The sequence below is a fragment of the Schistocerca piceifrons genome, chromosome 3, assembly GCF_021461385.2.
Source record: "Schistocerca piceifrons isolate TAMUIC-IGC-003096 chromosome 3, iqSchPice1.1, whole genome shotgun sequence".
Taxonomy (NCBI): Eukaryota; Metazoa; Arthropoda; class Insecta; order Orthoptera; family Acrididae; genus Schistocerca; species Schistocerca piceifrons.
The window spans coordinates 142,770,953-142,795,200 of NC_060140.1; the positions used below are offsets into that span (position 1 = coordinate 142,770,953).

At 43.4% G+C, this 24,248-nt stretch overlaps 1 protein-coding gene across 5 annotated transcripts in view; it reads right to left on the reverse strand.

Moving 5' to 3' along the window:
• Positions 1–24,248, reverse strand: part of LOC124788181 — an 816,659-nt gene that overhangs the window by 371,511 nt on the left and 420,900 nt on the right. For all 5 annotated transcript variants that reach the window (XM_047255338.1, XM_047255341.1, XM_047255337.1 and 2 more), the window contains exon 3: positions 3,932–4,030. In XM_047255338.1, coding sequence (XP_047111294.1) covers positions 3,932–4,030 — 99 coding nt within the window. The remainder of the gene's footprint in view (positions 1–3,931; positions 4,031–24,248) is intronic.

Below are 24,248 nucleotides of genomic sequence, written 5' to 3' on the forward strand. Positions count from 1 at the left end.
CATTTCTTGCTACACCAGGTCTTTGGTCATGTCCAGGTCCACCATCATTTAGGCGAACAGCAGCTCAAAACATACACCATGAAATGGATGCAGATCGATGAGGTCAGCATTTTGCTGTAGGAGATATTCACCCGGGCTTCCACGGACCTGTAGTGGTAACTGAAAGCACAATGACAGCTGTGTGTTACATCATCATTATTGTGGACCACCTGTATCACTGCATCCTTGATGTCTTTCTTGCCCGACAGCGATAGCAGGATAGTTGTGTCGCAAGATCATAATCGTGCTACAGTGGTTTAAGGGCGGACAATCATGAAAAAACCACATTATTTAAAAGATGCACCAAATCTACAATTTGAAGATACAGCAATGAAATTTTCTACCATGCTTTAAATGAATTGAACAGGAGTACTGTTACGTTTCTTCGGTTATACATGGAGTTTAAAAATTTTATTTTCAAAAAATAACATATGTACATTTTTCTCAGAAACTGTTCAAGAGATTTGTACGTAATTTTCACTATTTAATCTTTAACCTTTTTGCATATACTAAGCTTCTCTCACTAGATCTTTTTGAACATATCGAATAGGAGAATTTTAATAATTTTTTAATTGTAGCTCTGTAAGTATAACATAAAATTCATGCAAATTTCCAAGCGCTTTGGCCCTATCTCAGCCTATACTCAGAATTTCAAAATTTACTCTTGAGACAACATTTATCGTGTTTATTGAAAGGAGTGTACAAAATTTCATAATTGTAGCCTTCAGAGACTCTGAGAAAACGGTACATAAACTTTCAAAATCATTGTTTTCAGGAAATGCAATTTAAATCCAACCTAATGTTTTCTACTGTGCCACCACTTAATAAGGCTCTAGATTTTTATTCAGGGTCCTCGTTCCCTTCAAGGCTTCTCTTGTGCTTTCTTATTTACTGCCTTCTTTCCTTTACCACGTCTCCAACTACACTTTTCAGCCGCAGAGGGGCGCTGTAAATCTATTTTTCTCGAGATCTTGAGCGAAGTTTCCTATCTTAAGGCCGTTTCTGTTTAGTACTTTCATCCTCCCTAAGTTCCCATCTTTAAATACAAGAATTATATCATAAGTTGCAATTCCAATACTGTTGCGAATTAAAATGTGGTTTTTGGGTATCGTTTCCATATCAGTGAATTTAGAGACTCATCTACGTTCCGAGTTTTGCCATGGACACACTTCTCTAGAAGTTCAGAATCCGCCAGAAACCTGTAACTGGGTTTGCAATACCCAGGATAAAATTTGGAAGCCCCTTCTTGTGAATTTAGAGGTTGTCATCCCTCTGAGCCTGTAAATATTTACACCAGCTAATGTGGCTCATACAATGAATGGGATGTTCATCTGTTTACATCATGTGTAAATATGTTGCCCATAGTGCACTTTTCATTTCACTTGCACTGGATGGGTTCTATTGCATAGGCTTGCCATAATACACTAGAAGAGTGTCTATCATCTTTGTGTGTCTGTTATGTCCATCCAATGTCCAAGGCATGGCCTATAAAACCAGGGAATATGAATCACAGTCTTGTCCAGCAGATGATGTATAAAACCTAAGAGTATATATCACATCTTCTAGATGGGTAATAATGCTCGTTTCACAACAATTCCCACAAACGTGACGTCATTTTGACGTCACATACAACATCGACAGCAGCATGATCGGGTAGTGACTTTCGTTAACATTCGATACGCGCCTCTCACAATATTTTATGCGCGCGTACCGGAGATTTACGAAAACACGTTTCTTGGGATGATTTATTATAATTAATGCTGTAACAAATGTCACATAATGATTTATCGACGGTTAAGGCCATCATATATGAGAGCTCCATTAGGAGTGAGTTATTATCCTCAATAGTTTACAAATTAAGAACTAAACACACTTGTTTTATAATTTGCAGTATGCCGTTTCAATGTAACGGAGCACTGAAATGTATCACAAACATATCACCATCATCATTAAATGTCATTTAATAACGCGCCAACGTTACAAGCCTTCCAGATAGAGTATGAGAACCAAGATCAGAGTTAAACATTGTATAGTTAAGTGCTAGCGTAATGAATAACGTCGTTGTGTCTGGAGTCAGAAGTAGTTGGTTCGAATCCCGTTATATGCATTTTTTTTCTTCCTGTTAGCTTTGTTACCACGTCCTGTTACTTTCTTGTGATTGTAATATAAGTATGTTCTCCAAAATTAGACGTTTTTTACGGTACATTCAGTCTGATTTGAGAAAGAAAGATGAAATCAATATGTAGCGATTTCAGAGTATGTGGTTAGGCGCAAACCTAAGAGGACAGCTGAAACTGCTGCGACTGATACGAGTAACAATAAAATTCACATTCTCCCTTCTCACAAATATTTGTCCCTTTCTTCCCGAACATGTAGTGACTTCCGAGTGTGTGGTTAGGCAGGAACCTAAGAGGACAACAAAAAATTGCTGCGACTGAATCGAAGAGCTATAATATTCATGCTCTTCCTTATCGATAGCCGATGATGCGGCCGTCGATATTGTGTGTGACATCGAAATAGCGTCACGTTTGCGGGAATGGTTGTGAAATGAGCACTACCTCTTCCAGGTGTTTCCTGTGCACGTTTGCTTGAAAGTAATCCACGGAATCTTTCATTGAGCTAGTGTGTGCTGGTTCAAAAGTTGGTCGTAGTAGGATGGTCGCGTCACATATTTATTTCTTTTTCAGGCACTTGGATGCGATTTCACAATTGAAACTTTGGGAACGTTTTCTCCATTGGCTGTACTAATAAAAATAAGTAAACTGAAAACTGACATCTGCAATCAGTTTCAAGAACGTCTCCATTTAAGAAGCATTACAGAGAACTCATGCTAATGTCTTGACCATCAATTTCGCCAGATCTGAACATCTGGGATTCAATCTGGCGCCAGGTCTACACCTGCAAACCAGCAGCCCGTAATTTAAGGCATTTGTGTGACCTGTACAGGGTGACACACGGGAGACGGGCGGTTTTTCATTCACGGCCCCGTTTAAATGAAAATGAGCTTCATCGCTCATCAATAAAATTTCATTTTCCTTGGATTCCAAAATTACTTGCATTCTGTAAGCGAAGTCTTCTCGTACAGCAAAATCAGTTTCCTGAAGTTGTTGGACAATGAGCATTTTGTAGGGATGGAATTTTAATTCTTTATGCAAAATACGTCTAAGCGATTCACGATTGATTCGTAACTCACTAGCATGACGTCTAGCTGAACGTCCTGGGCTTCTGACTGCCGCTTGTCTTACCCTTTCAACATTTTCTGGTGTCGTTACTCTGCGTCTCGGGCCAGGATGCTTCTTATCCAGTATGTTTCCAGTTGATCTGAAGTTTTCCACCCATCTGAAGATTGTGTTACGGCTCGGAACAGCTCCATGTCGACCGACATTAAACCGCGCACGAAACAATCGGTGCGTAGCAATAATTGACTCACCACTTTTCACGAAACAGTCATAGACAGACACTCCACCACGTAGCAAGTCCCACTGCTCCGTAGTGACTAAGTAAATGAAATGGCGTCTTGTGTGGATCAGAACTATCCCCACCACGACCACTTCCCACCCCCGCGCCCTCAGTACTACGCAGTTCAAAACCGTCCGTCTCCTGTGTGTCACCCTGTACATGAAAATCTGGTGCCACGTGCCTCCGAAAAGCTGCGAAGGACTAATCCAACCGATGCCCCTCAGAACCGCAGTATGCTTACTTTCCCTATGCGTATAACTCTATATTAAGTAGGCGGACACACTGTTTTGGGCGAGTAGTGAATGTGTGCCTTCACTGTAATAGAGTATCAGGAAGAAGGACCTGCCTATCGTTTGCACTGATTGCTGTGTTCGCTAAAACCCTCTCTACTGCCGGACGCACACAGCAGTGTGGGCAGCACGCCGCTATTTACCTGTGGGCGCCGTCCAGTTGACGTAGAGCTGCAGGGTCCGCGACTGCAAGTCGTGCTCCACGGCCAGCACGCCCAGGTTCTCCACCAGCGCCGGCGGCTCTGCAACACGGAGCAGCAGTGAAGTAGGCCGCAACGCTCACTAGCTGCCGTTCTGAGCAAAACGTCTGAAAACACGTGGTATTTACAAGTGGCTCTAAGAACATTCAACAGAAGGGGATCTTTTTAACCTGGCTGTTGGTTAGTTATTTATTTCAAGTTTCTGCTACCAGTCACTTTTTATTTTATGCTTAATCTAACATAATACAACGCATTTCGAACATGTTCTGTTTATCTTCAGGCGTTTATACATACATGCATACATATACAGAAATGTTACTCAAAAATAAACAGTCTTAAACTATATTAATCTAGAACTCTTTGTCCATTGTTTTTTACTGTACAATGGACAAAGAGTTCTAGATTAATCTAGTTTAAGACTGTTTATTTTTAAGTTACATTTCTCTATATGTATGTATGTATAAACGCCTGAAGATAAACAGAACACGTTCGAAACGCGTTGCATTATGTTAGATCAAGCATAAAATAAAAAGTGACTGGTAGCAGAAACTTGAAATAAGTAATTATCCTACACAGTCACGGCGCACAAACATATCCATTATGGCTGAAAATAATTATGGCTGTTGGTTGTTTGTGAAACATTGTAAATATCGAAGAAGAAAACATACTTTCTGGGCTAAGTTTCTCTAATTCTTTTTACGTGACCTATATTCCACTAGGTCTCGCAAAATGAAAAGATAGAAGACATAGAGTGACATTCCCATCAGAAACCACACGTTGCTATCAGATTTTTTTTTTTTACAATTTATTGTACCGAGTGAAGCCAGTTTCATCATGAGCACGTCATTTAAAAGTCGCGAATAGCATGAGCTCCCACTGCCGGTGTAGCTGTATGAAGATATTGCAGGGGAAACAAATGTCCCACATGGGAATGCTGTGTAATGTCTCCATGCAGATACCTTAGCAGTTGTAGCTCATGCTATGTTAAGAGAAGTAAGCGCTGATCGTAACGTATGCACTAGCGTCAGCCCCCGAACAAATAATGACAGAGACTTATATTAATTTAAAAAAATCACAACTTATAAACCCAAAACTCGTGGAAACTCAAAGTAATCTAGAAAGACGGCACAGTGATATAACAATTCATAATAAATACAATTTAGTAGTAAAAAGTGGGGATCATATTGTGAAACCAATCACCCATGAGGGTTTGCGAGGGTGCTTGGAGTGTACTTCATAGTTAGTGCAGTGGAGCTGTGGCCTCCAGAGACACCAGACAAAGGACGTAAAGCAATGGAGTTGCGACCACCACAAGTAGTGAAAGTATGAGTGGAGATTTTCAAATCTAGCCAGTCTGGCAAAGAACACTGTATGCCATTTTGGTAATGGAAGGATACCGATCTCTTGATTTTTCGTCAATACTGAATTGCCTTCAGCACTAGACGTAATGCTGAATAAAATTGTGATTAATGAAAAATTGATCTGTACTAAGTATAGCAGTATACGCGCTTATCCAACTAAAGTCATTTCGTACATAGTTTGAAAGTCGCAACAGGTCACAGAACCACATGATTGATATAGCGCAGTAGGTAACAAGATATAGCTGTAGCAGGAAGTGTCGACAGTTAAGTCAAATAATGTAGACTACGTCGGTCGGTCGAGAGTAATTCTACATCTACAGCTACATCTACATCCATACTCCGCAAGCCACCTGACGGTGTGTGGCGGAGGGTACCTTGAGTACCTCTATCGGTTCTCCCTTCTATTCCAGTCTCGTATTGTTCGTGGAAAGAAGGATTGTCGGTATGCCTCTGTGTGGGCTCTAATCTCTCTGATTTTATCCTCATGGTCTCTTCGCGAGATATACGTAGGAGGGAGCAATATACTGCTTGACTCTTCGGTGAAGGTATGTTCTCGAAACTTTGACAAAAGCCCGTACCGAGCTACTGAGCGTCTCTCCTGCAGAGTCTTCCACTGGAGTTTATCTATCATCTCCGTAACGCTTTCGCGATTACTAAATGATCCTGTAACGAAGCGCGCTGCTCTCCGTTGGATCTTCTCTATATCTTCTATCAACCCTATCTGGTACGGACCCCACACTGCTGAGCAGTATTCAAGCAGTGGGCGAACAAGCGTACTGTAACCTACTTCCTTTGTTTTCGGATTGCATTTCCTTAGGATTCTTCCAATGAATCTCAGTCTGGCATCTGCTTTACCGACGATCAACATTATACACTCCTGGAAATGGAAAAAAGAACACATTGACACCGGTGTGTCAGACCCACCATACTTGCTCCGGACACTGCGAGAGGGCTGTACAAGCAATGATCACACGCACGGCACAGCGGACACACCAGGAACCGCGGTGTTGGCCGACGAATGGCGCTAGCTGCGCAGCATTTGTGCACCGCCGCCGTCAGTGTCAGCCAGTTTGCCGTGGCATATGGAGCTCCATCGCAGTCTTTAACACTGGTAGCATGCCGCGACAGTGTGGACGTGAACCGTATGTGCAGTTGACGGACTTTGAGCGAGGGCGTATAGTGGGCATGCGGGAGGCCGGGTGGACGTACCGCCGAATTGCTCAACACGTGGGGCGTGAGGTCTCCACAGTACATCGATGTTGTCGCCAGTGGTCGGCGGAAGGTGCACGTGCCCGTCGACCTGGGACCGGACCGCAGCGACGCACGGATGCACGCCAAGACCGTAGGATCCTACGCAGTGCCGTAGGGGACCGCACCGCCACTTCCCAGCAAATTAGGACACTGTTGCTCCTGGGGTATCGGCGAGGATCATTCGCAACCGTCTCCATGAAGCTGGGCTACGGTCCCGCACACCGTTAGGCCGTCTTCCGCTCACGCCCCAACATCGTGCAGCCCGCCTCCAGTGGTGTCGCGACAGGCGTGAATGGAGGGACGAATGGAGCCGTGTCGTCTTCAGCGATGAGAGTCGCTTCTGCCTTGGTGCCAATGATGGTCGTATGCGTGTTTGGCGCCGTGCAGGTGAGCGCCACAATCAGGATTGCATACGACCGAGGCACACAGGGCCAACACCCGGCATCATGGTGTGGGGAGCGATCTCCTACACTGGCCGTACACCACTGGTGATCGTCGAGGGGACACTGAATAGTGCACGGTACTTCCAAAGGTGTAAGTCAACTACCCTGGCCAGCAAGATCTCCGGATCTGTCCCCCATTGAGCATGTTTGGGACTGGATGAAGCGTCGTCTCACGCGGTATGCACGTCCAGCACGAACGCTGGTCCAACTGAGGCGCCAGGTGGAAATGGTATGGCAAGCCGTTCCACAGGACTACATCCAGCATCTCTACGATCGTCTCCATGGGAGAATAGCAGCCTGCATTGCTGCGAAAGGTGGATATACACTGTACTAGTGCCGACATTGTGCATGCTCTGTTGCCTGTGTCTATGTGCCTGTGGTTCTGTCAGTGTGATCATGTGATGTATCTGACCCCAGGAATGTGTCAATAAAGTTTCCCCTTCCTGGGACAATGAATTCACGGTGTTCTTATTTCAATTTCCAGGAGTGTATGATCATTCCATTTTAAATCACTCCTAATGCGTACTCCCAGATAATTTATGGTATTAACTGCTTCCAGTTGCTGACCTGCTATTTTGTAGCTAAATGATAAAGGATCTATCTTTCTGTGTATTCGCAGCACATTACACTTGTCTACATTGAGATTCAATTGCCATTCCCTGCACCATGCGTCAATTCGCTGCAGATCCTCCTGCATTTCAGTACAATTTTCCATTGTTACAACCTCTCGAATTGAATTAGTGCCATCGATGGATAGTGTATTACGGAGTGATAGAAGAAATGTGTTATCTTGCTGGGTACAGTAAACCTTACATATGGCATTCAGTAGACAGGGGAAGATTACCACGTGATTCAAAACGAAAGAACAGACTTCAACTGTTTATTACAGACAAACTATAAACAATTGAAACATATTGCGCTTGTCACTGGAGAGAGGAAGATTCAAAGAGTTGTAACGGCTGCGTGTTGGTTGTTTGTAGCAACATGGCAACTACACCACAAGAGAAATCATTTTGTATGTTGGAATTTGCGCGAAGGCAACCTATGGTTCAAGTGCAAGGAGCATTCAGCCGTCGATTCAGCAAGAAGCCGCTTCTACACAAGCAGATTTATGACTGGTGTACAAAATTGTTGCAAGCTGGTTGCAGAAGCAAAGGGAAGAGAATTGGTCAGCCTCGCACGTGTGATGATCTTATCCGAGACGCGTTCCCAAGGAGGCCTTGCAAGCCCACAAGACGGGCAGACCAGGAACTTCAATTTCCTCAAAAAACGGTGTGGCTTGTTCTGAAACGACGCCTGCGTATGAAGCCTTATACGTTACTGTTACTGCAGCAATTGTGTCCCGGCGACCACAAAAGAAGGCACGAATTTTGTACTTAAGTTCTCCAGGATACGGCAGAGGACACTTTTTCCGAACGACTCATCTTCTCGGACGAATCAGTGTTATATCTACCGCGTAAAGTAAACCTCCAAAACATAAGAACCTGGGAGTCACAAAATCCTGGTGTCGCCGTCGAAAACAAAGATACTCACGTACACTGAATGCGTTTTGTGTCGTTTCTCTTCATAATGTTTATGGGCCTTTCTTTTTTTTGCGGTAGAAACTATGACATGCTGCAAAATTTGTTGTCTCCTAAACTTCGCGAAGATTCCGATATCCCCTCACTTTCACCTCGAGCTATGGCGTTATCTTAACAACACCATCCCACAACGTTGGATTGGAACACGTAAACAACAAGATCTTGCTCACGGCTTTGCCTCCCAGGTCACCAAATCTCACACATATTGATTTTTTTCTTTGGGGATTTATAACAGACATTCGTTGTCCCACCTATGGCACCTACTCTTCAAGAGCTCAAAAATGGAACCGTTGAAGCTCTAGATTCAATAAACAGGGACCTGTCAATTCGCGTGTGGTAAGAAATGGACTAACGTTTCGATGTTTATTGAGCAACGCATGGTGCATGTGTTGAATGTATGGTGCAACGGTTGCTCGAATATAAAACAATGAACCTTCCCCTATACGGTGACATGTGCTAAGACATGTGCAATGTGTTTCTATTTTTGTCTATAATAAATAACTGTAATCTGGACTTTCTTCTTGAATCACCCTGTATCATTGCGTAGGTTTACGCAACCCGAGTCAACTGACATGAAAGTTTTCTGGGTGCTGTATCGCATCATATTAGACGCAGAAGAGCTAGAGAGATTGATACACCAGCGTAATATCGTGTAGGGGCCCCGCGAGCACGCAAAAAGTGCCGCAAAAAGACGTGGCATGGACTCGACTAATGTCTGAAGCAGTGCCGGAAGGAATTGACACAATGAATCCTGCAGGGCAATCCATAAATCCGTAAGAGTACTGGGGGTCGAGATCGCTTCTGAACAGCACGTCGCAAGGCATCCCATATATGCTCAATAATGTTCATGTCTGGAGAGTTTGGTGGCCAGCGGAAGAGTTTGAACTCAGGGGAATGTTCCTGGAGCGACCCTGTAGCAATTTGGGACATGTGGGGTGTCGCATTGTGTTTCCGGAGCTGGCCAACTCTGTTGGAATGCACAATGGACATGAATGGATGCAGGTGATCAGACACGATGCTTATGCACGTGTCACTTCTCTGAGTCGTATGTAGACGTATCAGGGGTCCCATATCACTCCAACTACAAACGTCCCACACTATTACAGAGAATCCACCAGCTTGAAAAGTCTCCTGCTGAAATGCAGGGTCCATGGATTCACGAGGTTGTCTCTATACACGTATATCCACTCGATACAATCTGAAACGGGGCTCGTGCGATCAAGCAACAGGTTTCCAGTCATCAGCAGTCCAATGTCGGTGTCGACAGGCCCAGACGAGACGAAAAGCTTTGTGTCGTGGAGTCATCAAGGGTACACTTGAGGGCCTTCGGCTACGAAAGCCAATATCGATGATATTTCGTTGAATGGTTCACATACTGACACTTGTTGATCGCTCAGCACTGAAATCTGCAGCAATTTACAGGAGGGTTGGACTTCTGTTACGATGAACGATTCTGTTCAGTTTTCGTTGGTCCCGTTCTTGCAGGATCTTTATCCGGTCGCAGCGATGTCGGAGATTTGATGTTTTACTGGATTCCCGACATTCACGGTAAACTCGTGAAATGGTCGTATGGGAAAATCTCCACTTCATTGCTACCTCGGAGATGATGTGCCCCACCGCTCGTGCGCCGACTAAAACACCACGCCCAAATTCACTTAAATCTTGATAACCTGCCATTGTAGCAGCCTTAACCGATCTAACAATTGCGCCAGACACCAGTTGTCTTATGTAGGCGTTACCGACCGCAGCGCCGTATTCTGCGTGTTTACATATCTCTGTAATTGGATAGGCATGTCTATAACAGTTTCATTGGCGCTTCAGTATGAAAATCTGTTACGGTGAAACCCAGGCTTCTGCGACAGTTGCAGTTGCCGCCTCATTGTTCCATTCTTCTGAGTATTCTGCGCCTACTCTGTATCTATATCCATATAAACGCAGTTGTAGTCGTGACCGAAACGCTGGTTTCATTAGTAATAGTTATTAATAATGTGAGGTTGTAACATACCCAGAAATCGTTTTTGCTAAGGTTGAGACTAATGGAAGAAAGTGCCCTGATCTGGTCTTCCTCCCTAAAAGTGGAGTCAAGTGTAAAAAGTAGTTCCTGCAGCGGGGTGCACAAGTCACCCACTTCTCTTGTTACTTATCAGTTCACCATTAGATGTTTCGACAGTGGAAAAACTTGGCAGGTTGATCAAATAAAGTGGAGCCAGTCTAAAATGACTGAAGCTATTGATGCACTTCAGGAAAAGAAGTTGGGTTGGAAAAAAGCCAACAAATATGTTCAAATGTGTGTGAAATCTTATGGGACTTAACTGCCAAGGTCATCAGTCCCTAAGCTTACACACTACTTAACCTAAATTATCGTAAGGACAAACACACACACCCATGCCCAAGGAAGGACTCGAACCTCCGCCGGGACCAGCCGCATAGTCCATGACTGCAGCACCTTAGACCGCTCGGCTAATCCCGCGGGGCAAACAGTTTAATGTTCCAACATAAAGCACAGTATGCTTGAGAAAGCAGCAAAAAGAAAAAGAAGTGAAGATAACCTACATGAAGAATATGGATGCTTCTTTCCTTGAGCTTAGTCCTAATGACTTGTGAATAACAGACGTACAATTGCCACAGAAAAATGACATTGAACACCCTTTCAAAGACGAAATTGCCAGGAAAAAGTTGGTTAGTCTTTTTCTTAAAGGCCACAAAACCAAACTGTCAGATCGAAAGCCTACAGGAACATCCTATATCAAGGAGTTCGGCAAAGAAAACACAGAGAAATTCTGTAACCTTCTGTAAGATATCACATCATGCCTACAGTACTTTGAAATTAGATTATATTTAATCAGATTTAACACCTTTTTTTCAGTTTTGATTATTTTTAGAAGGGGTTCGATTTAGGCAACTATTTTTCAAACTCACTAAGTGTAAGGTTTTTGAAAATAATTTTGTTCATAATAACATTTAATTTGGTTTCCTATGAATAAAATACAAATGGCGCATAACTTTATAAAATAAATATTACTTGCTTTTAAAACATAATTTTTATTACTTTCCATTTCTTTAACAAATCAAAATCAAAATGGGTGTCCAGTTTTGGACACCTTCCTACTGGTAATGTAGTAGGCAACATTTATGTGAAATCGGCAAAGCACCTTTCAAATTGTAAAAACTGTTGTGCAGTATTATGTCACGATAAACGGTTCCCTAGTAACGTGGGTAGTTCTGTTTCTGTTCTGCTAATTTATGTGCACACACAGCATTTAGGGTGATTACGGGTGCAGTGTGTACTCTCTGCCGATTTAGAATGATTGACATGCTTGGTCAGCAAATATAATTTTCAAACAAAAATTGGCCAATCCGTCGTTTCTAAAAGCATAACCCATTCCTTTACGTAAATCGTACCAAATGTATTCTTAAGGGGGGGTAGGAGGTCAAACGGGCCGACTTGGAGCAGGAGAGTCACCACAGGACATTTTAATTTCTACTGTCTATACTTTTACAAGTAAATTCATAAAACTTAGTCACCATGACCAGGAAGGACTGAGGACTCACACTCATCGCAGTGACAGTTCAAAAACGTAGCAAAATATCTCTTTTTACATGTGAAATTTCATCATTTTTTCACTTATTACTGGCTGCATTTGTTGCTATAGGTACACTTTTCTTCCTAAGTAAGAGAGATTCTTCGATGAATTTTTCATAGCATACTAACAGTAGCTATAGGTGTATGAAACTCTAGAATTTTCCAAATCTATTAAAAAACTGTGGAAAAAATTGAGATAATAAACTATAAAACTTGAATTTTTTTCTAAACTTGAAGTTTAAAATGTAACAGTTCATTCATTTTTTCATAAATTAAATAACATCTAGAGTTTCATACACCTGTAACTATGGTTTGTATGCTGCGCAAAAGTCATCGAAGAATCTCTCTTACTTAGGAAGAAAAGTGTACCTATAGCAACAAATGCAGCCAGTAGTAAGTGAAAAAATGATGAAATTTCACATGTAAAAAAAATGTGTTTTGTTACGTTTTTGAGCTTTCGCTGCTATGAGTACAAATCCTGAATCCTTCCTCGTCATGCTGTTAAAGTTTTGTGAATTTATTTGTAAAAGCATAGACAGTGGAATTTAAAATGTCCTGTGGTGCCTCTCCTGCTCCAAGTCGGCCCGTTTGACGTCCTACCCCCCTTAAACACATATGACGTGGCGACAGCCCACGGATTTGACTCACTCGATTCGAACCACCCCCCATCCCCCTGAGACTGCACCCAGAGTCGTCACGCCGTGACGTCAGAGCTCCCTCACGTCGTCATGCGGCCACGCCCTGGCTTTTATTAAATCCTGCTGACAGTGAGGTCCATGGGGATGGGGCGCTTACTCACGTAGGCCAACTCGCCAGGCGCTGCGCAGTTTCACCGCCGGGCCAAGCGCGGACAAGGACACACCTACTGCGCAGCACGCTACCTTTCCGCTCATCTACTGCGCAGAAGGTGACTTTTTTGATGAGAATGTTTTTCGTTACATCCGCCTGGAGATAAGGTCTGGCAGTAATGAGGTACGGACAGTCCAAAAATAATTCTCCACTAAAGTTAATGGAGTTTTTTTATTGACATCTACAGTGTTCACTGTTTGCAAAGCTTTCGGATGCCAAGCCGTGTGCAGTGGTTTATGACACACGATATTCCGACCCTGCAACCTAACCATTATCTTCAGGTGATACCTGTAGAATTTCTTTGCTGAATCGCTCCTTCCTTATAATCTACATCTCTTCCCTCTCCTTCCGTCACTACCCATCCACCCGCACTGTCGGGCGGAGAGACTATATCGCCGAATGCTGAGCGCAAGCTCTGGTATTTATATGATGAGCAGTACTCGCGTATGTTGGTGTTTTCCCACGGTCGTGGCATCTCGTCAGAAGGCGGGAAAGCTGAAGAGACAGTTCCTCCTGTCGCGGAACTTATCCAGCTCCTTAAGTCACTGGTGCAACTCCTTCCCATTGACGAATCTGATGTGCAACCTTAAGCTTTCTCGGCGAATCAGCTGTTTGTGTTGCGTGCTTACGAATATTTTCACCCTATAGGTTTCATCTGAAGATGACGGTGAGGTACGCTATCGAAATATCGTAACCAACTGCACGCGGTTGGGCACAGGAGAGCACTATCATAGTCGATTCACCAGGAAAGCTTAAGATCACATAATTATGACAATTATACATTTGTTGATGAGTATTTCATTGTAGCCAGAACATGTCAACCAACAGACAGTGCCGGTGAGTAGATGGGTCTCTCATAACTTCAGTGGTACTCAAAGCCATCTCTTTTTTTTTGTATAAAACTAGTGAACTAAAGAAAAGCGTACAACAAATTCTTGTGATCGGAAACTTTTCTTTCATGCATTCATTGTAATTGGAAAAATTGAAAGTACAGGGGCGTCTCATACGTAAACTCTCGAAGACTGATAATTTCTCATAACAATTTGGCGTGGTGTGTACTGCATGGATGAATACGCAACCGGTCAGCACAGAGTCCATAAGTCATCTGCGTTTATTATATAAGAAAATATTATATATCTCGATAGGGTAGCAGTATTGGGGGTGGGGAGTGGAACAGGCTGGGGGTTTTACTCGACGTATTACCAAGTTATCATTTACTAACAAACATAGCACATCCCTATTACGCTTCACGGCAAGAGCGATTTTCTGAACTTCAATAATGACTAAGTACTAGGCGTTTACGTTTGATTACATTTGGCTATAAGTTTAACAAATCATTGATTGCGCCAATCACAAAAAAGCATTTAAAACATAGTTGTCCCCGCCTTTAAAAAATCTTCCACGTATATACACTACTGGCCATTAAAATTGCTACACCAAGAAGAAATGCAGATGATAAATAGATATTCATTGGACAAATATATTATACTAGAACTGACATGTGATTACATTTTCACGCAATTTGGGTGCATAGATCCTGAGAAATCAGTACCCAGAACGACCACGTCAGGCCGTCATAACGGCCTTGATATGCCTGGGCATTGAGTCAAACAGAGCCTGGATGGCGTGTACAGGTACAGCTGCCCACGCAGCTTCAACACGATACCACAGTTCATCAAGAGTAGTGACTGGCGTATTGTGACGAGCCAGTTGCTCGGCCACCATTGACCAGACGTTTTCAATTGGTGAGAGATCTGGAGAATGTGCTGGCCAGGGCAGCTGTCGAACATTTTCTGTATCCAGAAAGGCCCGTACAGGACCTGCAACATGCGGTCGTGCATTATCCTGTTGAAATGTAGGGTTTCGCAGGGATCGAATGTAGGGTAGAGCCACGGGTCGTAACACATCTGAAATGTAACGTCCACTGTTCAAAGTGCCGTCAATGCGAACAAGAGGTGACCGAGACGTGTAACCAAAGGCACCCCATACCATCACGCCGGATGATATGCCTGTATGGCGATGACGAATACACGCTTCCAATGTGGCTTCATCGCAAACACGGATGCGACCATCATGATGCTGTAAAAAGAACCTGGATTCATCCGAAAAAATGACGTTTTCCCTTTCGTGCACCCAGGTTCGTCGTTGAGTACACCATTGCAGGCGCTCCTGTCTGTGACGCAGCGTCAAGGGTAACCGAGCTGATAGTCCATGCTGCTGCAAACGTCGTCTGTTCTTGCAGATGGTTGTTGTCTTTCAAACGTCCCCATCTGTTGACTCAGGGGTCGAGACGAGGCTGTACGATCCGTTACAGCCATGCGGATAAGATGCCTGTCATCTCGACTGCTAGTGATACGATGCCGTTGGGATCCAGCACAGAGTTCCGTATTACCCTCCTGAACCCAATGTCGCGGTACGATAAACCGCAATCGCGATAGGCTACAATCCGACCTTTATCAAACTCGGAAACGTGATGGTACGTATTTCTCCCCCTTACACGTGTCATGACAACAACGTTTCACCAGGCAACGCCGGTGAACTGCTGTTTGTGTATGAGAAATCGGTTGGAAACTTTCCTCATGTCAGTACGCTGTAGGTGTCGCCACCGGCGCCAACCTTGTGTGAATGCTCTGAAAAGCTAATCATTTGCATTTCACAGCATCTTCTTCCTGTTGGTTAAATTTCGCGTTTGTAGCACGTCATCTTCGTGGTGTAGCAATTTTAATGGTCGGTAGAGTATTAAAACATACATAAAAACATAACGAATTCACAGTAGAAATGAACAGGAATGCGACGTAATACTTGACACAAACGCGACGAAAAGGGCAAGAGTAATAGGGGCAATGCTGTAACAGAGGACAAGACAACTTATAACAATGTCGCACATACACCAACGAAGCACAATGCTCGCGAGCGACGTCACTCAAAACCGAACAACACAATGACTGCCACAAAATGTCCCTTAAAAGCTGTTAACCCACTCTCTAGGAACACGTCACACTGCTGCACCAACACACTTCAGTAAAGAGGAAAATAGACAAATAGCCTCTAGCAGAATAGACACTCACTCAGTGAACCACAACAATCAGACCATTACTGCACCGCAGGGATCACTGTATGGGTGGCTAATTGTCCTCTTGAAACCACGGCTGCGAGCCATGCTAATATGTTCCCGCCTCTTTTGCATAGCATGAATCAATGCACTGTAGTTCGTACCTGGTAGCGAGAAAATGGCACGCAGATAGCTTATACTGTTTGCCTGTAATTCTGCAGCATACATGGAAGCATCGTACTCCATTTGCAGGATCGAAAGAGGACACACACACACACACACACACACACACACACAACTGCAGCTGGCAGTGTGTTGTCTTCCTCGCCTGCAGGCAGGCTTTGGCTGACACTACACAGTAACCAACACTGTTCCGCTTCCGTCACAGCAACATAGGATTTGCGGCAACTCCTATGATACCGATGACAGAAACGTTACTGGAATGACTAGCTGTGCTTCACGTAAGAAGGACAAACGTCCACCAACACTTCTCTGAATTCATAAGCCGCCAGATTCTTGTCTTTCAGAAAAGTGGTTTATCATTCGACAAAATTTCTGCTCGTGTTGGTTGCAACGTCACAACTTCCATGCGAATAAGGCATCGATGGGTTCGGAATAAGTCAGAGCCTCAGCACGAATAACGATCTTAATAATTAAAATATGGAAAATTAAAATACACAGGCACATATGGGTGAATGAAAGGATTAGCAGCGCGGGATTAGCCGAGCGGTCTATGGCGCTGCAGTCATGGGGGATTAGCCGAGCGGTCTAGGGCGTTGCAGTCATGGACTGTGCGGCTGATCCCGGCGAAGGTTCGAGTTCTCCCTCGGGCATGGGTGTGTGTGTTTGTCCTTAAGATAATTTTGGCTAAGTAGTGTGTAAGCTTAGGGACTGATGACCTTAGCAGTTAAGTCCCATAAGATTTCACACACATTTGAACATTTTTGAACAATGAAAGGATTGTTTCCATAACATTTGAAGTAGAAGGGGATATTTACGTACTCTCCAGAGGCGGGAAGGAAAAAAAACTTATATACAATTTTTATGAAACGTTGCAAGCAAAAGTGAAGGCCATAACAAATATGACTACATCATCACTGATGGCGACATGACTGCAAGAGTGAGAAGTATCCCAGTCGACGATAATATTAGGAATAATGGAGAGAATGTTATAAATAACAACGGTAAGCTTGTGAGAGATTTCACATGCTGCAGTGACTTCTGTATTGTGAATACATATTTTGAGGATAAAGAAATATACAAAAGAACCGGCCAGAGAGATGATGGCAATCAGAATTATACTGCTTTCTGGATAATGAGGAACCAGACTTATTTACAGATGTAAGGGTATAGGAGGAGCATAGCTAAACGTGCATAAGTATGTGCTAATAGCAACAATAAAGAATAAAGCCAGATGAGTGAATATTAAATCACAACATGCAGTGCAAAACATTCCTGTTCAAAGAAATCTCTGCTATAAAATTATATGAGAACTGACTGAATTAATATAATGACAAAATAAAGTAGGGAAAAGATCTGCAACAAAATGGGAGAACAGCAAAACTACAATAGGAAAAGTCACGTTATAAGCTATTAGATTTAGAAGTCAAAGGAAGGAAGGAGACAAATCAAAATACTAGAATATTGACACAGAGGGACTTACTAATGAGACAGAAGTTTCATCCCTCAAACGGCTATAAAACAGACAACAGGAAGCAATGACGAGTACAAGAGACAAACAACAGATATGAAGAAACTCTGTAGCTTCATTAAAAAAGGAGATCTGGAACAGATTAATTTGGGAAGTAGAAAATGATATTCATACAAAACAAGAATGTTTACATGAAATAATAAAGTGCTTCAATATACAGGGTGGTCCATTGATCGTGACCGGGCCAAATACCTCATTAAATAACCATCATCGAAAAAACTACAAAGCACGAAACTTGTCTAGCTTGAAGGGGGAAACCAGATGGCGCGATGGTTGGCCCGCTAGATGGCGCTCCCATAGGTCACACGGATATCAACTGCGTTTTCTTAAAATAGGAACCCCCACGTTTTATTACATATTCGTGTAGTACGTAATGAAATATGAAGGTTTTAGTTGGACCACAGTTTTCGCTTTGTGATAGATGGCGCTGTAATAGTCACAAACATATGGCTCACAAACTTCCTGGCAGATTAAAACTGTGTGCCCGACCGAGACTCGAACTCGCGACCTTTGCGTTTCACGGGCAAGTGCTCTACCATCTGAGCTACCGAAGCACGCCTCACGCCTGGTACTCACACCTTTACTTCTGCCAGTATCTCGTCTCCTACCTTCCAAACTGTAGAGTGAAAATCTCTTTCTGGAAACGTCACCCAGGCTGTGGCTAAGCCATGTCTCCGCAGTATCCTTTCTTTCAGGAGTGCTAGTTCTGCAAGGTTCGCAGGAGAACTTCTGTAAAGTTTGGAAGGTAGGAGACGAGATACTGGCAGAAGTAAAGCTGTGAGTACCGCGCGTGAGTCGTGTTTCGGTAGCTCAGATGGTAGAGCACTTGCCCGCGAAAGGCAAAGGTCCCGAGTTCGAGTCTCCGTCGGGCACACAGTTTTAATCTGCCAGGAAGTTTCATATCAGCGCACACTCCGCTGCAGAGTGAAAATCTCATTCTCAAGATGGCTCACAATTTTAGACGAACCGTTAGTAACAGGTAGGTTTTCTAAATTAAAATACAGAACGTAGGTACGTTTGACCATTTTATTTCTGAAACTTCCTGGCAGATTAAAACTGTGTTCCCGAGCGAGACTCGAACTTGGGACCTTTGCCTTTCGCGGGCAAATGCTCTACCGACCGAGCTACCCAAGCACGACTCACGCCCCGTCCTCACAGCTTTAATTCCGCCAGTACCTTGTCTCCTACCTTCCAAACTTCACAGAGGCTCTCCTGCGAACCTTGCAGAACTAGCACGCCTGGAAGAAAGGATATTGCGGAGACATGGCTTAGCCACAGCCTGGGGGTTGTTTCTAGAATGAAATTTTCACTCTACAGCGGAGTGTGCGCTGATATGAAACTTCCTGGCAGATTAAAACTGTGTGCCGGACTTGTAGAGCACTTTCCCGCAAAAGGCAAAGGTCCCGAGTTCGAGTCTCGGTCCGGCACACAGTTTTAATCTGCCAGGAAGTTTCATATCAGCGCACACTCCGCTGTAGAGTGAAAATTTCATTCTATATACATTTTATTTCTGTTGTTCCAATGTGACACATGTACCTTTGTGAACTTATCATTTCTGATAACGCATGCTGTTACAGCCTGATCACCTGTAAATACCACATTAATCCAATAAATGCTCAAAATGTTGCCCGTAAACCTCAATGCATTTGGCAATACGCGTAACGACACTCCTCTCAACAGCGACTAGTTCGCCTTCCGTAATGTTCGCACATGCATTGACAATGCGCTGACGCATGTTGTCAGGCGTTGTCGGTGGATCACGATAGCAAATATCCTTCAACTTTCACCACAGAAAGAAATCCGGTGAACGTGCGGGCCATGGTATGGTGCCTCGACGACAAATCCACCTGTCATGAAATATACTATTCATACCGCTTCAACCGCACGCCAGCTGTGTGCCGGACATCCATCATGTTGGAAGTACATCGCCATTCTGTCATGCACTGGAACATCTTGTAGTAACATCGGTAGAACATTACGTAGGAAATGCCGGCCAGAGTGGCCGAGCGGTTAAAGGCGCTACAGTCTGGAACCGCACGACCGCTACGGTCGCAGGTTCGAATCCTGCTTCGGGCATGGATGTGTGTGATGTCCTTAGGTTAGTTAGATTTAAGTAGTTCTAAGTTCTAGGGGACTTATGACCACAGCAGTTGAGTCCCATAGTGTTCAGAGCCATTTGAACCATTTGAACGTAGGAAATGAGCATACATTGCACCATTTAGATTGCCATCGATAAAATGGGGGCCAAATATCCTTCCCCCCAAAATGCCGCACCATACATTAACCCGCCAAGGTCGCTGATGTTCCACTTGTCGCAGCCATCGTGGATTTTCCGTTGCCCAATAGTGCATATTATGCCGGTTTACGTAACCGCTGATGGTGAATGACGCTTCGTCGCTGAATAGAACGTGTGCAAAAAATCTGTCATCGTCCCGTAATTTCTCTTGTGCCCAGTGGCAGAACTGAACACGACGTTCAAAGTCGTTGCCAGGCAATTCCTGGTGCATAGAAATTTGGTACGGGTGCAATCGATAATGATGTAGCATTCTCTACACCGACGTCTTTCAGATTCTCGCGCAGTTTGTCTGCTACTGATGTGCGGATTAGCCGCGACAGCAGCTAAAACACGTACTTGGGCATCATCATTTGTTCCTGGTCGTGGTTGATGTTTCACATGTGACTGAACACTTCCTGTTACCTTAAATAACGTAACTATCCGGCGAACGGTCCGCACACTTGGATGATATCGTCCAGGATACCGAGCAGCATACATAGCACACGCCCGTTGGGCAATTTGATCACAATAGCCATACATCAACGCGATATCGACCTTTTCCGCAATTGGTAAACGGACCACTTTAACACTGGTAATGTATCACGAAGCAAATACCGTCCGCACTGGAAGAATGTTACATGATACCACGTACTTATACGTTTGTGACTATTACAGCGCCATCTATCACAAAGCGAAAAAAGGGGTCCAAGTAAAGCATTCGTATTTCTTTGTGTACTACACGAATATGTAATAAAAATGGGGGCTCCTATTTAAAAAACGCAGCTGATATCCGTTTGACCTAGGGCAGCGCCATCGAGCAGGCCAACCATAGCCGAGTTTCGTTCTTTGTAGTTTTTTCGTTTGATGCTTATTTCGTGAGATATTTGGCCCGGTCACTATCAGTGGACCACCCTGTATATACAATAGACTATACGAACAAAGAAGTTAAAATGATTAGATTACTATAAGAAGCTTTTTACAATTGCAAGTGAAAACTTAAAATAACAGGTTATAACAACTGACGGGAGGAGGAAAAATGTCTATACAAAATAGAATTGACAGAATTAACGGATATGTTACGAAAAATGAAAAACAGGAAGACACTACGAACCGACAACATGAACACCAAATTGATCTAGTATGTGTATCCTCCTACGAAATCTCTGTTCCTACTCTCTATCAACAGCCGGCCGTGGTGGTCTAGCGGTTCTAGGCGCTCAGTCCGGAACCGCGCGACTGCTACGGTCGCAGGTTCGAATCCTGCCTCGGGCATGGATGTGTGTGTTGTCCTTAGGTTAGTTAGGTTTAAGTAGTTCTAAGTTCTAGGGGACTGCTGACCACAGATGTTAAGTCCCATAGTGCTCAGAGCCATTTGAACCATTTCTTTATCAACAAATGCTGGACAACGAAAGAATTTCCAAGCAGCACGAAATTAACCATAGTAACAACGATATTTAAGAAATGAGATAGGAAACGCTTTTAAAAATGAAGGAGCATTTCGTCTCCAATACTGCACATAAAATATTTTCAAAGACAATTACACAAAGACTCGTAGTAATTTAAGAAAACATCATCTTGGGGGAATTCACTGTGTTCAGGAGGGGTAGATCATGTCTAAACAACTCATTTGACATCAGCTAATAACTGAAGAGCATTTATAATTTAATAGAGAAATACTTCTACTATTTATTGACTACATGTAAGACTTTGTCAATGTAGACAGGAAAATTTTGAGTAAAATACAGAGCACGAGAGGCATACAATATCACTTACTAATCCGACAAATGTAACAGGACTGCAAAATTGCCATTCCCAGAAAAGAGCGTGTTAAAGTAACAACAAATTTACGCTGAAGACAAGAATGCAGTCTAGCCCGCATCTCGTGGTCGTGCGGTAGCGTTCTCGCTTCCCACGCCCGGGTTCGATTCCCGGCGGGGTCAGGGATTTTCTCTGCCTCGTGATGGCTGGGTGTTGTGTGCTGTCCTTAGGTTAGTTAGGTTTAAGTAGTTCTAAGTTCTAGGGGACTTATGACCACAGCAGTTGAGTCCCATAGTGCTCAGAGCCATTTGAACCATTGAAGAATGCAGTTTGCCCGTAATAATTTTTAACAGTTACTATATTGATATACTGAAATAACGTCTAAAAGATATAATGTTTTACACTCATAATTTGAAAGTTGCTCGTCACAATGACGACTTCCGTAACTATTCTTTCTTCCACATAGTCTGGATCGCAAGCATACTCCAGAGATATCCTTACCATAATCCGTTACTTAAGGTATCGCAGTCTTTGTCTGACTGAGGATGAATGTCTTGAAGTGAGACAATTTGGTAAGTTGTAGTGGCAAACAATGAGAAGCGGGCGCAGCTGCGTGCTTGTGTGCACGCCGTTTGAACCAAATAGGACTTTCTAGTCCCATCTGGGTATCTTGTAGGCGGTTCCAGATGCTGCAGCTCTGTTGTGGACGAGTAACACATCAGTTTGCTCTGAAGTCGGTTTCTGTCAGTCATTCCCAGGCCACGAGTTACAGATGTATGGTGAGATTCTGACTCGCACTGCAAAGCTTGAAGTAACACTTTTTGCAGGATTTTCAGATCCTTATTACGCATTTACTTATGTTCACTCTCGAAGTTCGCCGCTCAGTGAGTTGCACAGGCTCGAGGTACACGCTACAGAATCGGATACTCGTTAATCCATCCGAATAACATACTTGTTAAACTTATCACACATTCTATTAGTTAAATGTTTCCAGCATTTTGCACTGCATACGTAAGATTTTGTTGTTCAGTTCTTTCTTTTGTGTTGGTCTATAGGGCACGTATTTCATGAATGAACGATTGTATGCATTCTTGTATCTATAGCTATGTTTTAGATGAAATAACTGCCAATTGAACTGAAGCCTCTGAGAATTATTCATGTTACTATACCACTGGTAGATTCACCTTTAAGGACTCAATTAGTTTCGTGGCATTGTGTGCACACTGCAATCTGAATTTAACTTCAGTATAAACCATTACTCGTTACTTATTAATAACCTTCGCCTTCAGCAACAATACCAGCCCCGATCAGCCATCATCGAAGTTAATGTGGTGTCACCGCCAGACACCACACTTGCTAGGTGGTAGCTTTTAAATCGGCCGCGGTCCACTAGTATACGTCGGACCCGCGTGTCACCACTATCAGTGATTGCAGACCGAGCGCCGCCACACGGCAGGTCTAGAGAGACTTACTAGCACTCGCCCCAGTTGTACAGCCGACGCTGCTAGGAAAGGTTCACTGAGAATTACGCTCTCAATTGCCGAGACGATAGTTAGCATAGCCTTCAGCTACGTCAATTGCTACGACCTAGCAAGGTGCCAATTATCCTTTGCTATGTATCTAATGAAGTATGTACAGTAACAAGACCAATGTTCACCAATTGTGGATTAAAGTTAAGTATTCCAGCAGCTACGTACTTTTCTTTATAGCATTCATTACGCATCCTGTTTCAGACCTCACGCCAGCCTGCCTGAGTTTAAGCGCGTGCCTTTCGGTTACCCGTCACTGTGGATTGGCTGTCTTGCCAGTCCACAACAGCTAATATACACATTTTAAGAATTGCAGCCAGCAGAACGGTTTTGCCGTTGTTAGCTTGCCTTACAAATCACAAAGTAAGTGGGATTCCGAGAGAGCTGCCCGCTTATCATGACTTATACGTAAGTTCCCTGTCAATCTGTATTATTCAGTCGTTGCCTAGCGCTGAAAGAACACTGTTACTATGTTAATTATCTGTTCTGACATTTGTGAATTATTTTTAGGCCAAGCCCAGACTCTGTGAGTTGCTGACCTGTGTTATTATGTCTCTCAAAGCCACTAATTAAAAGCTGATCGCTGTTACGGTGTAAAATGTCATATTATCACTTTGAGCTACTGGTAAAATGCTTGATTTATGCAACCGGTTTCAGTCGTCTGACCATCAGGTTCATAAAAGTATTCACAGCATCATGTAAGCCGAAATAAAAAATCGTTAACGTTGGGTGATAAAACCACCAATAACACACTGGTATCATATCGTAATACACTCCTGGAAATTGAAATCCGTGAATTCATTGTCCCAGGAAGGGGAAACTTTATTGACACATTCCTGGGGTCAGATACATCACATGATCACACTGA